The sequence below is a fragment of the Octodon degus genome, unplaced genomic scaffold, assembly GCF_000260255.1.
Source record: "Octodon degus isolate 3935 unplaced genomic scaffold, OctDeg1.0 scaffold00102, whole genome shotgun sequence".
NCBI lineage: Eukaryota > Metazoa > Chordata > Mammalia > Rodentia > Octodontidae > Octodon > Octodon degus.
The window spans coordinates 573,760-585,631 of record NW_004524678.1 but is presented as its reverse complement, the minus strand read 5'-3'; the positions used below and the strand labels follow the sequence as shown (position 1 = coordinate 585,631).

At 43.8% G+C, this 11,872-nt stretch overlaps 1 protein-coding gene across 1 annotated transcript in view; it reads right to left on the bottom strand.

Moving 5' to 3' along the window:
* Positions 1–9,874, bottom strand: part of Cnih1 (cornichon family AMPA receptor auxiliary protein 1) — a 12,807-nt gene extending 2,933 nt beyond the window's left edge. Inside the window, exons 1-4 of the mRNA XM_004638737.2 lie at positions 9,662–9,874; positions 6,003–6,071; positions 2,169–2,281; positions 526–669 (exon numbers count right to left, since the gene is read on the bottom strand). Coding sequence (XP_004638794.1) covers positions 526–669; positions 2,169–2,281; positions 6,003–6,071; positions 9,662–9,742 — 407 coding nt within the window. The 5' untranslated portion in view covers positions 9,743–9,874. The remainder of the gene's footprint in view (positions 1–525; positions 670–2,168; positions 2,282–6,002; positions 6,072–9,661) is intronic.
* Positions 9,875–11,872: the final 1,998 nt, after the last annotated feature.

The window sequence follows — 11,872 nt, the reverse complement described above, 5'->3', positions numbered from 1 at the left end:
TGGGACAGGTCAGGGCTGCTAAACCTCCTACGACACCTGCAACAATCTACAATAACGAATTATGTAGCCCGATGTCAACAGCCCACAGCTGAGAAGCCCCAGCCCAAAGGGACAACGCATCTCAGCAAGACGGCAGAAAAGGCGGCCAAGGCACCACTCTGCCACACACAAGGATCTCCTTCCCTCACCCTACTCCACACAAGCCAAGCAGAAGATAAAGGGCAGAACACTTATGAAGGAAAACTGCAAGGGAAAAAAATCAGACACTGTCTCCAGACACTGAACCTAAGCAGAAAACACCTCTGCGACTTGAAGACTTGGAGGCAGCGCCCCTGGCTGGCCTTCCTGCCCAACTGCCACCCTGACAGGTGCCCGAGCACCCACCCCCGTGCCTGGGGCCATGCCAGCTGCCACTGTGAAAGCACAGTTATCTCAGGTGCATGTCAAGGCATTAAGACCACAATGTGTGAAAGTTTCTTGGGCAGCAAAGTGAAATCAAGTTTTCATTTTACTCTTGAAACTTACCCATATAGGTAGTAAAAAAATGCTAGGAGGTAAAAAGCTAGCTTGCACCATCCTTCTTTCTGACAGTATGCTAGGATGTCTGCGTTCATGATCGTAGTGGGGTCGTAGAGTCCTGGTCCACTCATCACCGGTCTACTCATGTACCTGGAACAGACACGAGCCGTTAACCACGGGGACAGGGCAGCAAACCTGCAAAGCTTCAGGCCAGGATGGGGTCTCCCACACAGACAATGCAGGGACTGGTGGCAGAGAGGGCCACACACCCTCCCGGGCAGGTGGGGTGCTTTCCTTTCATCCTCTTCTAAACTAAAGCTCCTTCAGGGGCAGAACGGGACAGCTAGCCAAACCACTGCTCTCTACATTTTCAGAAACCACCCCAAAATAAGGGTAATTGTGAAAAAGCAATCAGGTTTTATCTTTTAACTTTTAATCCTGTCACCACTTTAGCCTTGAAGTGAAGGTCCCAGAACGCTCCACCCACAAGGTGCAAATGGTCACATTTACAACATTGCTTTCTTTTTCTTGTTTTACTTCTAACCATGAGTACCTTCATTTTCTGAACCACTTTTGAGTCAGATTTGGTATCACTTTATTCCTAAATACTTCTCTACTGTAGATTTCCTAAAATAGAGAGCTATGCAATGCAGTTTTGTTTCTTTTCATTTTGTGTAGGTCTCACTATACAGCTTGAACTCATAGTGATCCTCCTGTTTTCAGCCTCCCCGGTGACAGGTGTGCACCACCACACCTAGACTCGGTCACCAGCTCAGTGTGCCCGGGGCGGGGCCGGCGCAGCATGTGGTGCCAGGATCAAATCCTGGCCTCTATGCTTGCCTAAGCAGGCACTTAGTCCACTGAGCTATCTCAACAACTCTGACAGCGATGTAGTTTTGGGCCTTTTTTCTTTTCTTCCTTTTTTTTTTTTTGAGACAGGGTCTCACTATATAGCCCAGGCTAGCCTCAATCTCACAGTAATCCTCCTGCCTCCACCTCCTAAGTGCTGGAATTATAGGCATGCACCACCATGCTCAAAGGATAGGGCTTTTTAAATAAAATTTAAAACCATACTACAGGGCAGACAGAACTATGTGAAGTTATGACATAGGTTATCGTTTATGAATAACCAAATATTTTCAAAGTCATAAAATAATACATTTTGATGTATGTGAAATTCAGACAGCAAAGCTAATCTAAGTTGCTAAAGGTGAGAATCTCGGGTATAGGTGAAACCTGTGAGGGAAGGGGACCGAAGGCCTCAGAGATGGGCCCCCACTGTGACCCCAGATCAGCTGCACGCTTGAGACTTGTGCCTGCTACTGTAAGTCCATTCTCTTTTATTTTTTTCTAAGATTTATTTTTTATTTTTTTGGCAGAACTAGGGATTGAACTCAGGCCCTTGCGCTTGCCAGGGAAGCGCTTATTCCACTGAGCCATCTCCCCAGCTCCCGTCCATTCTCTTTTAAAAAGTCACTTTAAAAACAGATGAAAACCCTGTAAGATACTGATAAGATTCGTTTAACCATTAGGTTTTTTAAAAAATACTAACGAATGATGAATATTCCTATAGGTGAATGGCATGTAAGATAACCACGCTGACAACAGTGTAATGAAAACTGCACTTTCTAGGTGTCTCTAAGTATTACCTCCAAATATGGTACGCCAAGAGGGGCATATTGAGACCCAGCGTGAGCCACTCTGCTGCACAGAGAAACATGACACAGAAGAACGCATGGATGAGATACTCGGGGAGGACCAGCTGGAAGGGAAACACAGGGCCATTAGCATGCCGCCGCCACAGGAAGTCAGCTCTACTGGGGGGCAGGCACATCCACAATGGAAAACATCTTTTTTTGAAAATCACTCTTTTCTTAGAATTGTAAGTGAAAGATGCTACTGAGTTTTACTTTCATGTTTAGCTTTTTCCCAAAAGCACAATGAAAAGCACGCTGATGAAAGCTTGCACTGAGAGAGTAATAAGAATAACTTCAAATGTAAAACTCAAATTCTTAGAGCAATGAGCCAATTATGCAGGTTACCACCCAGACTTTGCAGTTGTTTGTTAATCAACTGGAATACTTTTATTTCTATTATTCAACAATAACAAAAATACAAAAATGAGGTATCTGATAACATGCAACATGATTTAAAAAAAAAATCCACAAAAACAGAACTCTCCTTTAGGAGTTTATACATTAGTGTTTGTAAGCCTTTAGCCAATACCAGAATGCTACATATACAATACTTAACAATCACATCACATTGCCACAGAAGTAAGTTTTCAATGGAAAGCCAACCAGCCATACTCTCAGCACAGTGGGGGTAGGGGACACTAATTGCACAAATGCAAACAGTGTGCTTTCTGCAATGTAGGAGGGAAAAAACGATTCATCACCATGCAATTAGAATTTTCCAGGTTTCTGCATTCGCAATCTTACATGGCCTTTCAGCTCCTTTCTGCCTGCTTGCCAATGAAATATTACAAGGCCGAGGGCCAGGAGAAGCTCAGAAAGAAAATAAACCATCTGACAGACAGTTGAGGAAAATTAATTCAGGCAAAAAGCTATTTATAAAATGACCAAGATTTAAAATCTTCACACTTAAGATTCAGCCTAATGCCTTTGTTAAATAAAAATACCATAACCTTTCAATGCATGTTTCAGCCAAAAAATGTTCTGCAAGTCATAGCAAAGCCAGGTTTTCAAATGTTTCCTTCATACTAAGTTAAAATCAAATGAATCCTCAATATCATCAGATCTCTCCAGAGGGGAAACCACCGGTGCAGAAATAATATAATATGCTGTATATTCAAGCCCATTTTCTAATATGACACCAAACTTTTCTGCAGTTGAACACTATAAACTTTTTAATAGTGTTAAATAAAATCCTACTTGTCTAGATCACCAAGTGATCTATGCCACTAACCATACTTTCTGCAAACTTAGGCAATATTATTAAATAGCAAGATAAACTCTGCGTGTGTGTGTAATTTGTAAGCCAGCTTAAAGAGTTTTCTACACAACAAAATATCCACAGAACCTTTCTGAAACTCAATGATTACAAGAAAAACAGAACTCCTTTAGAGTTGTAATACTAGTTTAAGCTATGGTTATTTGTTTTTTAAGATGCAGTAAGCCCCCTTCAGTTCTCAGAATCCAACTACTGATAGCTAACACGACAAATTATCTAACCATCTTGTGCCCTACTCTTACACACAGAGGCATGGAGTATTACTCTGAAATCAGCATGACTCCCATTGCCCCTAAACAATCAGATACATCTTAACAAAAGTGTTAATAAAAAGTCTGCACCTCTACCAGTTCTAATAAAATCTCACACTGCCCACAATCTCAAGAAGATCTCATAAAATTAATCTTTACCATTCTTCAGTGATGGCATTTGCCCTAAGCACCACAAGTATTCTATTTAGTTCACACCAAAACTAGTATCCAGAAAAAATTCTCCTTAGGGAAAGATGGCTGAAATGATAGTGTTTAAACATGTAAGACATAACGTTCTCTTGTTCTGGTTCATAGTTGAAAAATTAGTATCTCTCTTCCCCCATACTTTGGCAGAACCATCAGAACAAACAAATAGGGAAAACTGTCAGATGCTCTGCTGTTCAGCCGAGGACCGGCACCCCACCTCACCCTGTCCGGGACACAACTCTGCCGCTATACATGCATCCTACAGCTACCCTCGCAGCAGATGTCCCAAACACCATCTGTTCTCAGTGACGCTCTCCATGAAAAAGCCAGAAGTCACACATTAGATATTATACAATGCAAATTTCCCTCTTACACTTATAGTAACTTAGGAAAACACAAGAGTATGAGTTTCAGAACATCAAGCTGCTTGGGTTCAAATTCTGGTCTCTACCTTAGCTGTAAAACTTTGGACAACATGCTTCAACCTCACAAGTAACCTGGTTGACTGTCCCATTGATGACATGACCGTCACCTACCTCTGAGGACTGTCATGAGAACTGAATGAGAAAACATCCCGCGAAAGTGCAGATGGCACAGAGCCTGGCACCCAGGAGAGCATTCGCTTGATTTCGGCTGCTCTTAGCTCATCATCCTGGGTTATTCAAAGGAATGAAAAGCCCAAGAGCACAGAATACTATTCAAAACAAAAGGTGCCATCTCAGTTTCTTAAGTATCTTAGTAATGGTAGTTTCATCTGCTAAAGTGAAGCTGTTTAAGCAGGCACACTTGTTACTTTCTAACCAGAAGGCAGAGTCATCTTTTCAAGTTCTACTTTCTAAGAAGAAACAGCAATTAAGTTACAACTTTGTCTTGTACCTACCTTAAGTTTCTGTAACTGTTCTCTAAGGACAAACTGCTACTCTTTAGCAGCAAACCCACTTTATAAGTGCTTTCCCAAAGATCCTCCAGCACACTAGTACCTTACAATTTTATATCACCAAAGTCTACACAAATTCTCACTTTCATCAGGTAATTTTTAAGATGAATTAATATTTTCTATTGAAGACATAGTCACTGCCTTCTTAAGAGCTTTTAACAGTTTCTGACCAAGCAGGCAAAATTAAACCTATAGACTCAAGGAAAAGCTTCCTAAACAAAGAAAAAGAAAGCAAAGCTAGATCATCACCAACTCCATCACACCTCAGAACTTAGGGCAGTGTATCCGTCTACCTACGAAATTTAGACTAGACAGAATGCACCAGAAATAGATTTATACACAAATTGTTACTGTAAAATTCTGGCATCTTTAGTCCAAAGGACACCATTACAAGGCTCCATGTCCCAAGAAAATAGCTATCTAACGGCTCTGAGTAAACACCGGTGACTTATTCTAGAATACACATAGCTGAGACAAAACGAGGCATGACGGGAGTCTAAGCTGCAGACTACATCGCAGGCTGAGACTAACTTCTCCATCTATAGTTCATGTACATTAGCAAACTTTCAAAAACTGTACCGAATAACTTAATATACATGTGCCTTGGGCTATAACATAAAAAATGCATAAGCATTTAACAGCTTTCCCTACTTGTCTGAGCCAGCAAGCAAACATTTGCATAAAATAGGAAGTTTCATGAAATCATAAACCTCAACAGGCATATGAACAAGCACACTGAACAGAACAGTATGAATACAAAAACCCTAACCCTCCCCATGAAATGAGCGTAGCATTAAAACATCAAGCTAAAAAGCAGTACACACCTTTAGTGCAATTTTGACTCTTTTAATCTTTTTGACCTTTTCAACTGTCTTTGGCCGACAATGTAAAAAGCAGATTGGAAGAATGTTAGTATTGACAGCTGACAAGATCACCAGTAGATTAATAAGTCAGACTAGTCAAGCATGACAGAGAAAAAATACTATTTTTCATTCTGCCTACTTCAAAACATAGAAATATATCATGCCACTGAGAATTTTGGCCATTTTCAAATTGTATCAAGTTAAAATTTTAACATTTAAAATTCTAAAGTTAAATCGTATATTGTAACTTACAGGATTCAGGGTATTACACTGGTCTATAGGATTCTTGTAATCAGTCTTCAACTCATCAAACGCTATAATCTAAAATAAAATTAGAACAGTTAGGACCACTCATTGGAGTACAGAGCAGCAACAAACCTGCCCCGTCACCAAATAATTACTGAATACAGCAAATGTGTGCCAATATCACAGGTACCAATTAACAATAAAGTCACATGTTAAAAAATAGTAAGAACCAGAATGGGGGAGATAGCTCAGTGGTCTAAGAGCCTGCCTGGCAAGTGCAAGGTCCTGGGTTCGATCCCTGGTACCACATGCCACACTGGCCCCTGAAACCAGGCGTGGTGGCGCATGCCTGTAATCCCAACACTGAGGAGGCTGAGACAAGAGGATCACCATGAGTTCGAACTGCATAGTGAGACCCTGCACCAAATACACAAAGAAAGAAAGGAAGGAAGACAGAAAGAAAGAACAAATGAAGGAACACCGGATTTAAAAATCTCAAGACACACTTTATGTCGTTAGTACTGAAGCGATCTGATCCCACAGTGATGCCTTCCCTTTTCAGTTTCTTCAGGGTCTCTCCCTTAAGGTATTGTCTGTACTTGAAATGACCTTCCCACCTTCTCCGCTATTCACTCAAACTCCTCATCCGAGAGCCTCTCTTCCCGCGGGGGTTCCTCTCTGGGGTTTCCTGACTCCAGGCACCAGATCAGCCACAAGCCTATCTGCATCCCCACACCCACCACACTGCCGACTTGGCATTTCTCGTGCTGAGTCCCCAGGGCCGTGAGCTCCTCAGAAGAAGGACTGTTTTTAATTATCTGTGTGCCTCCCCCTTGGCACAGTGTCCAAGCGACACTAGTGATGGAATCAAATGGTCTGACTTTTTCCCATCTGCGCCCACAAACATACACATTTCTAGGAATGGTCTTATGCACAACAGAGAAGAAAATGACTTTGTTTAACCTTAAGGGCCACTAAAACACCGAACTTCAAAGTCAAAATTACTAAAAATCAAAGCAGGGGCTGCACACCACACGTTGTGGCATTAACTCAGGTGTCAAAGCGACAGATTTACAGGGCAGCTATTTTAGTTGCTGGCAACAATCACCCAGGGAACTCTGAATCCTAAGTTTCCCCAGGAAGCTGGGAACAGTGTCTTCCGTTGTTTGATAGTGTTACTTTATACTATAAGTGATCAGCAGAATCACATGTTGCTGGCTTCCAATATGGCTATTTGTTATTAAGATATTTTGTAAAAATATATTTTTTAATTTCTAGAATTTTGTAAAATTCTCCAACCTACTACAATAAAAACTCCAACCACATAGTGATAAAAGGAAAATAATTAAACATTAAAAGCTCATCTTCAGGAGAGTAAAGATATATGCTCCTATACCCCAGCGCTTGGTAAGTGTCCCTGGTACAAGCTAGGCAACTGGCTAGAAAGGAATAAAAAACAGAAAATAAATAAACACTAAGCTAACAATAAAAATAAAGGGCACAGGGTGCACCAAAAGGGATTTCCTAACTGACCACATGCCATTAGCAGTGGTCCAGCATTTCAGTAAGAGAAGTTCAAGACAGGACAATAATCACAATAAATACAATGGCATGCTTATAATAAGATTTAATAGCAAAATGAATATAAAACTTTATCTTTAATTATCGATCTATTTTTTGGTACCAGGGATTCAACTTGGGACCTTGTGCTTGCCAGGCAGGCACTTATGCCACTGAGCTATCTCCTAGGCAAAACTTTAAAACTTTCTGATTGGACATTTTAAGTGACCTCCAGGGGCTTTTTTTAGTAAGCCGCTGAACAGCTAGATTTCTAACCAAGTGCTATAAAACTAGTTTCCAAAACTTGAGAAGACTCTTAACCTGGTGGTTTTCACTCCTTTACAGCTCAACAAAAACATTCATTACATTTTTGACAGACATAAAAGACAGATAAATCCCGGAGATCCCCACGTGCACAATTCAATGAGGAATTCCTGCAAGAAATGACTTCTGAATTTATTGCTTTTAAATCATCTCCGTTCTCAATTTTATTTTGCACAGTGTATCATTTACAGGATTAGGACCTACCTGACAAATGAAACTATCACCATAAAACATCTTCCAGAACAACAACGAATGTAAAAAGAAAGTTTGATATTTATGCTTTAAATTTTCAAGTGAGTTTTACCTTACAAAATAAACTGAAGGTTCTGTGGGTAATAAAAACATGAAAACTATAGATTTATCTAAAACTGTTTCCCAAAGAATGCAGTAATTCTCTGAACAAAAAAATATCTAAGCTCTCCACCTATCTGTGGTACTTTATCTTTTAAACCTTAAATTATATCACTCGTTTTTCAGAAGTGCGATTCAGATTTTTCTCGGTTTAAAAGTAAAAATGTGGGAAAGGCTCCCCCTACAACGCTGTTCCCTGACTCTCCAGCACCGCGGAAGGCCAATGTTGAGGCGAAGGCTGGGTGGGCTATTATGCGTCTCACATTATCTTATTGTTGTTTCGCAAAGGAAAGCCTAACGGAGCCGTCAAGTTTCCGGTTCCTAAGGACAAGCATCTTGAGACAGCAGTTATGTCTGACACAGTGAACACTCTACGCTTGTACTCCCTGCTACACAAGCAGGCAGGCTCTGAAGTAATCACGCACTGTTTAGCGAAAGGGAGTGGATTGGTGATGCCACTGGGCGCGATACCGGTACTACTCTACCCCTCAAAGCTCTCTAAGAAACCGGTTATGATCACCACGACACCGGACTTAAAATTGCTATCAGCGAACATACTCAATCATTCAAATTCACACCAACATTCCAGAACGCACTGCACTACGAGGGATCTGGAAGTAAATATTTAGCTTTAATGAATCGCTGACATACAGAGAGCTCTCAAGGATTCGAAATTTTGTACTAGAGAAACAAAAAGCCCTAAAATAACTCTTCTCTGGGCAGTGGGCAGGGCGTGGTGGCCTACGCTTGCAAGTACACATGATGCTGAGGCAGAAGGTTTACAAGTTCGAGGCCGTCCTGGGCAAATTAGGAAGACTGCGTCTCAAAATAAAAATAATAAAAATTTAAAAAATAAAAGAAGGTTTGGGAACGGAGCACAACGGGAGGGCTCCCTGCACCGGGCCCCCGGGGCCAACGAGGACAAGTCGCTTGCACATCATAGAGAAGGATGCGCCTCTACCCCGCTGCACAGCAACAAAACCGCCCTGGAGAAGAAAAGATTTCTGAGCATTCTCGAAATCATATTAAAACTCTCTCCACTCCATCAAGCTACCCTGATTATTGACTAAGGCGCCTCGGAAGACTGCCGGGAAACTCCGCGATCCCAGTGTGATCGAGGCCGGGGAGGAAGCGACCGATCCTCCCTGCATCAAAGTTCACCCGGAATACAGGAACCCGAGAGGGACAAAAACCGAGATTGGAGATTCTGAGAAGCAGAGTTGGAAACTGAGCTAAAGTCGGTCCTAACTACCTCAGCTGGGCCGTGCGCCCGCGGAAACCCCAGAGGAAAGGCCACCCCGAGGGCCACGCGACGCGGGGCTCGGGGTCCCGGGGGCCCCCCGCGAGGAAGCCGCGCGGCCTGCGCGGCCCGGAGCCCCGGCCCCTCCCCGCGCCTCCGGCGGAGCCTGGTCCCGGCCCCGGCTACTCACGTGCCAGATGGCGAAGAAGATGAGCGCGGCGGTGAGCAGGAGCGCCAGCATGTAGCAGAAGGCCGCGAACGTGAACGCCATGGCTGGGGTGGAGCGGCTGGCGGCGGCGCGGCTGCCGGCGGAGAGAGGCGACGCGGGGCCCGCTGGGTAAAACCATTCGCTTCCCCCGGCCGCGGCCACGACCGCCGCCGCGGCGCCCGCCCCGCAGCGCTCCATTTGATTAGCGCCCGCGCCGGCGCCCCCTGACGGCCGGAGTCTGCGTTGCACTGGTGTCCTCTGCAACGTTGGTTCATTGATTACTGGTCCTTCTCTCCGTTCTTTGAACAAGTGGCTACTAAATGCGTACTTTGTTCCAGGTACTTTGCGTCTCCCTTGGTACAACAAAATATGGACTATAGTACTTGTATTGAAAGAAAATAACATAATGCAGGGAAGGAACAACCCTGTAAACAGATGCTAATGGGATGCTGATCCAAAGCACTTAGGTAGGATTCCTGGAGCACATGTTTACTAAACTGAGGCTTCATGATCGGTAGAAATCGTCCAAGCAGAGAAAACTGAAATCAGCGGTGCAAAAAGATTAAGAGTGAGCAAGCGCACTGAGATGGGAAAGAAAAATGCAAAAGAAAAAGCTTGGTTGTTTGGGAGAATGGATCAACAGTTCTGTATTAGTGGAACTGTAAGTGCAAGATAGAATGGAGAGAAAAGGCCACCTAGTGGTCGCCCTAGAGGAGACCACGTCTATCTAGCTAAGGAGTTCAACCCAAGTTTTTTAATGTGCTTTGCTCAACGTGTACAAGTAGAAATATTATTCCAGTGCAGCCCAGTGACATGATAAAGATGTAAATTATTGGGAGTGGACAGAGAAACAAAGATTAAAACCCAATTTTCCATAAAACCACTAAACACCCCTACATTCTTCCTTTTTTCTGGTTGGTTGGTTGGTTGGTTGGTTGGTTGTTTCAGGGCCACCCTATACAGTCCAGACTGGCTTCCAGCTGTGCGATCCTCTTGCCTCGGCCTCCCTCCAGAGTGTGTGCCATCTGATCTGTCTTTATTTTGTTTTTAATACTGATTGCAACCCACAAAATTGATTCATTACCTGCTAACTGCTGCTTGGGGAAGTGAAAATTAGTCAAGGCTGTTAAGCAAGTGACCGCATGTTTAGATTTGCATTAAAAAGCACTCACTCTCACAAATCGTGAGGATGGTTTGCAAGAAGGTTCTATCCTGTGCTGGCCAACAGTTTTCTGCAGTAGTGTAGTTTGCTATACCGGCACTGTCCACTACGATAGCCACCGGCTCCTTGTAGCTACAGAGCACTTGCAGTGTGGCTACTGTGAAATCAAACTTTAAATTTTACATCATCTCCCTTTGTTACAATTTAAATAAGCATGTGTGGCTAGAGGCTACCACAGGGGACCACGCAGGCCTGTACCACCAGGATTATGTGGCATCTTTGGGCAAATTACAAAGGTACTTTCTCCAGACATATGGACTGAGGCCAAAGCTGGGGAAGAGGAATGCGGGCTGTGTTTCAGCCCCACTAACCTGCTTCTCAGGGACCCGTGTGCAGGACACAAAATGTTCAGCTGCGCACAACCTTGATCAGAGACATGCTCGAGTGGGAAGGAGGTCACAACAACGATCCAGGCAAAGTTGCTGCAAATCCAAACTAAAGCACCAGAAGATATGATGAAAAAGAACCCGACAGCGTGTGAGAAACAGCTCAGCAGGCCTGGAATAGCTCCGCGTGCAGTGAGAGAAAGAAAAGAGAAAAGGTGGCTTAGGCAACACTTCCAGTCACAGAGAAGGAGCAGAGGCCAGCGCGGGTAGTGTCTGTGCAGAAGAATTCACAGTCTGCTAAAGCAGAGGACATTCCCTGAGCCCAGGGGAAAGAGTCTGTGGGGAATCGTTCCCAGAAAAACTGTAAGATGCAGGCCCCTTCTAAGTGCATCTGTCTACACCTTGGGAAGCACGCTTTCACCTCTGAATGCCAAAAGAGCCTACCTCCTGGCAGCTAGCTCTCCTTGAGCAGCACTTGAGATGACCTCCCTCAGCTGGCACCCATCTTGGCAAGTGAAACGCAGAGGGCTCACACAGTGACAGACGCAGGGCGTCGCCCAGCCCCCTCCGCGGGCTGCGGTGGTGCACACAAGACCTGTGCTGTCTGCCGCAGGAGACAAAGGCATGGGTGGCTGTTTCCACATA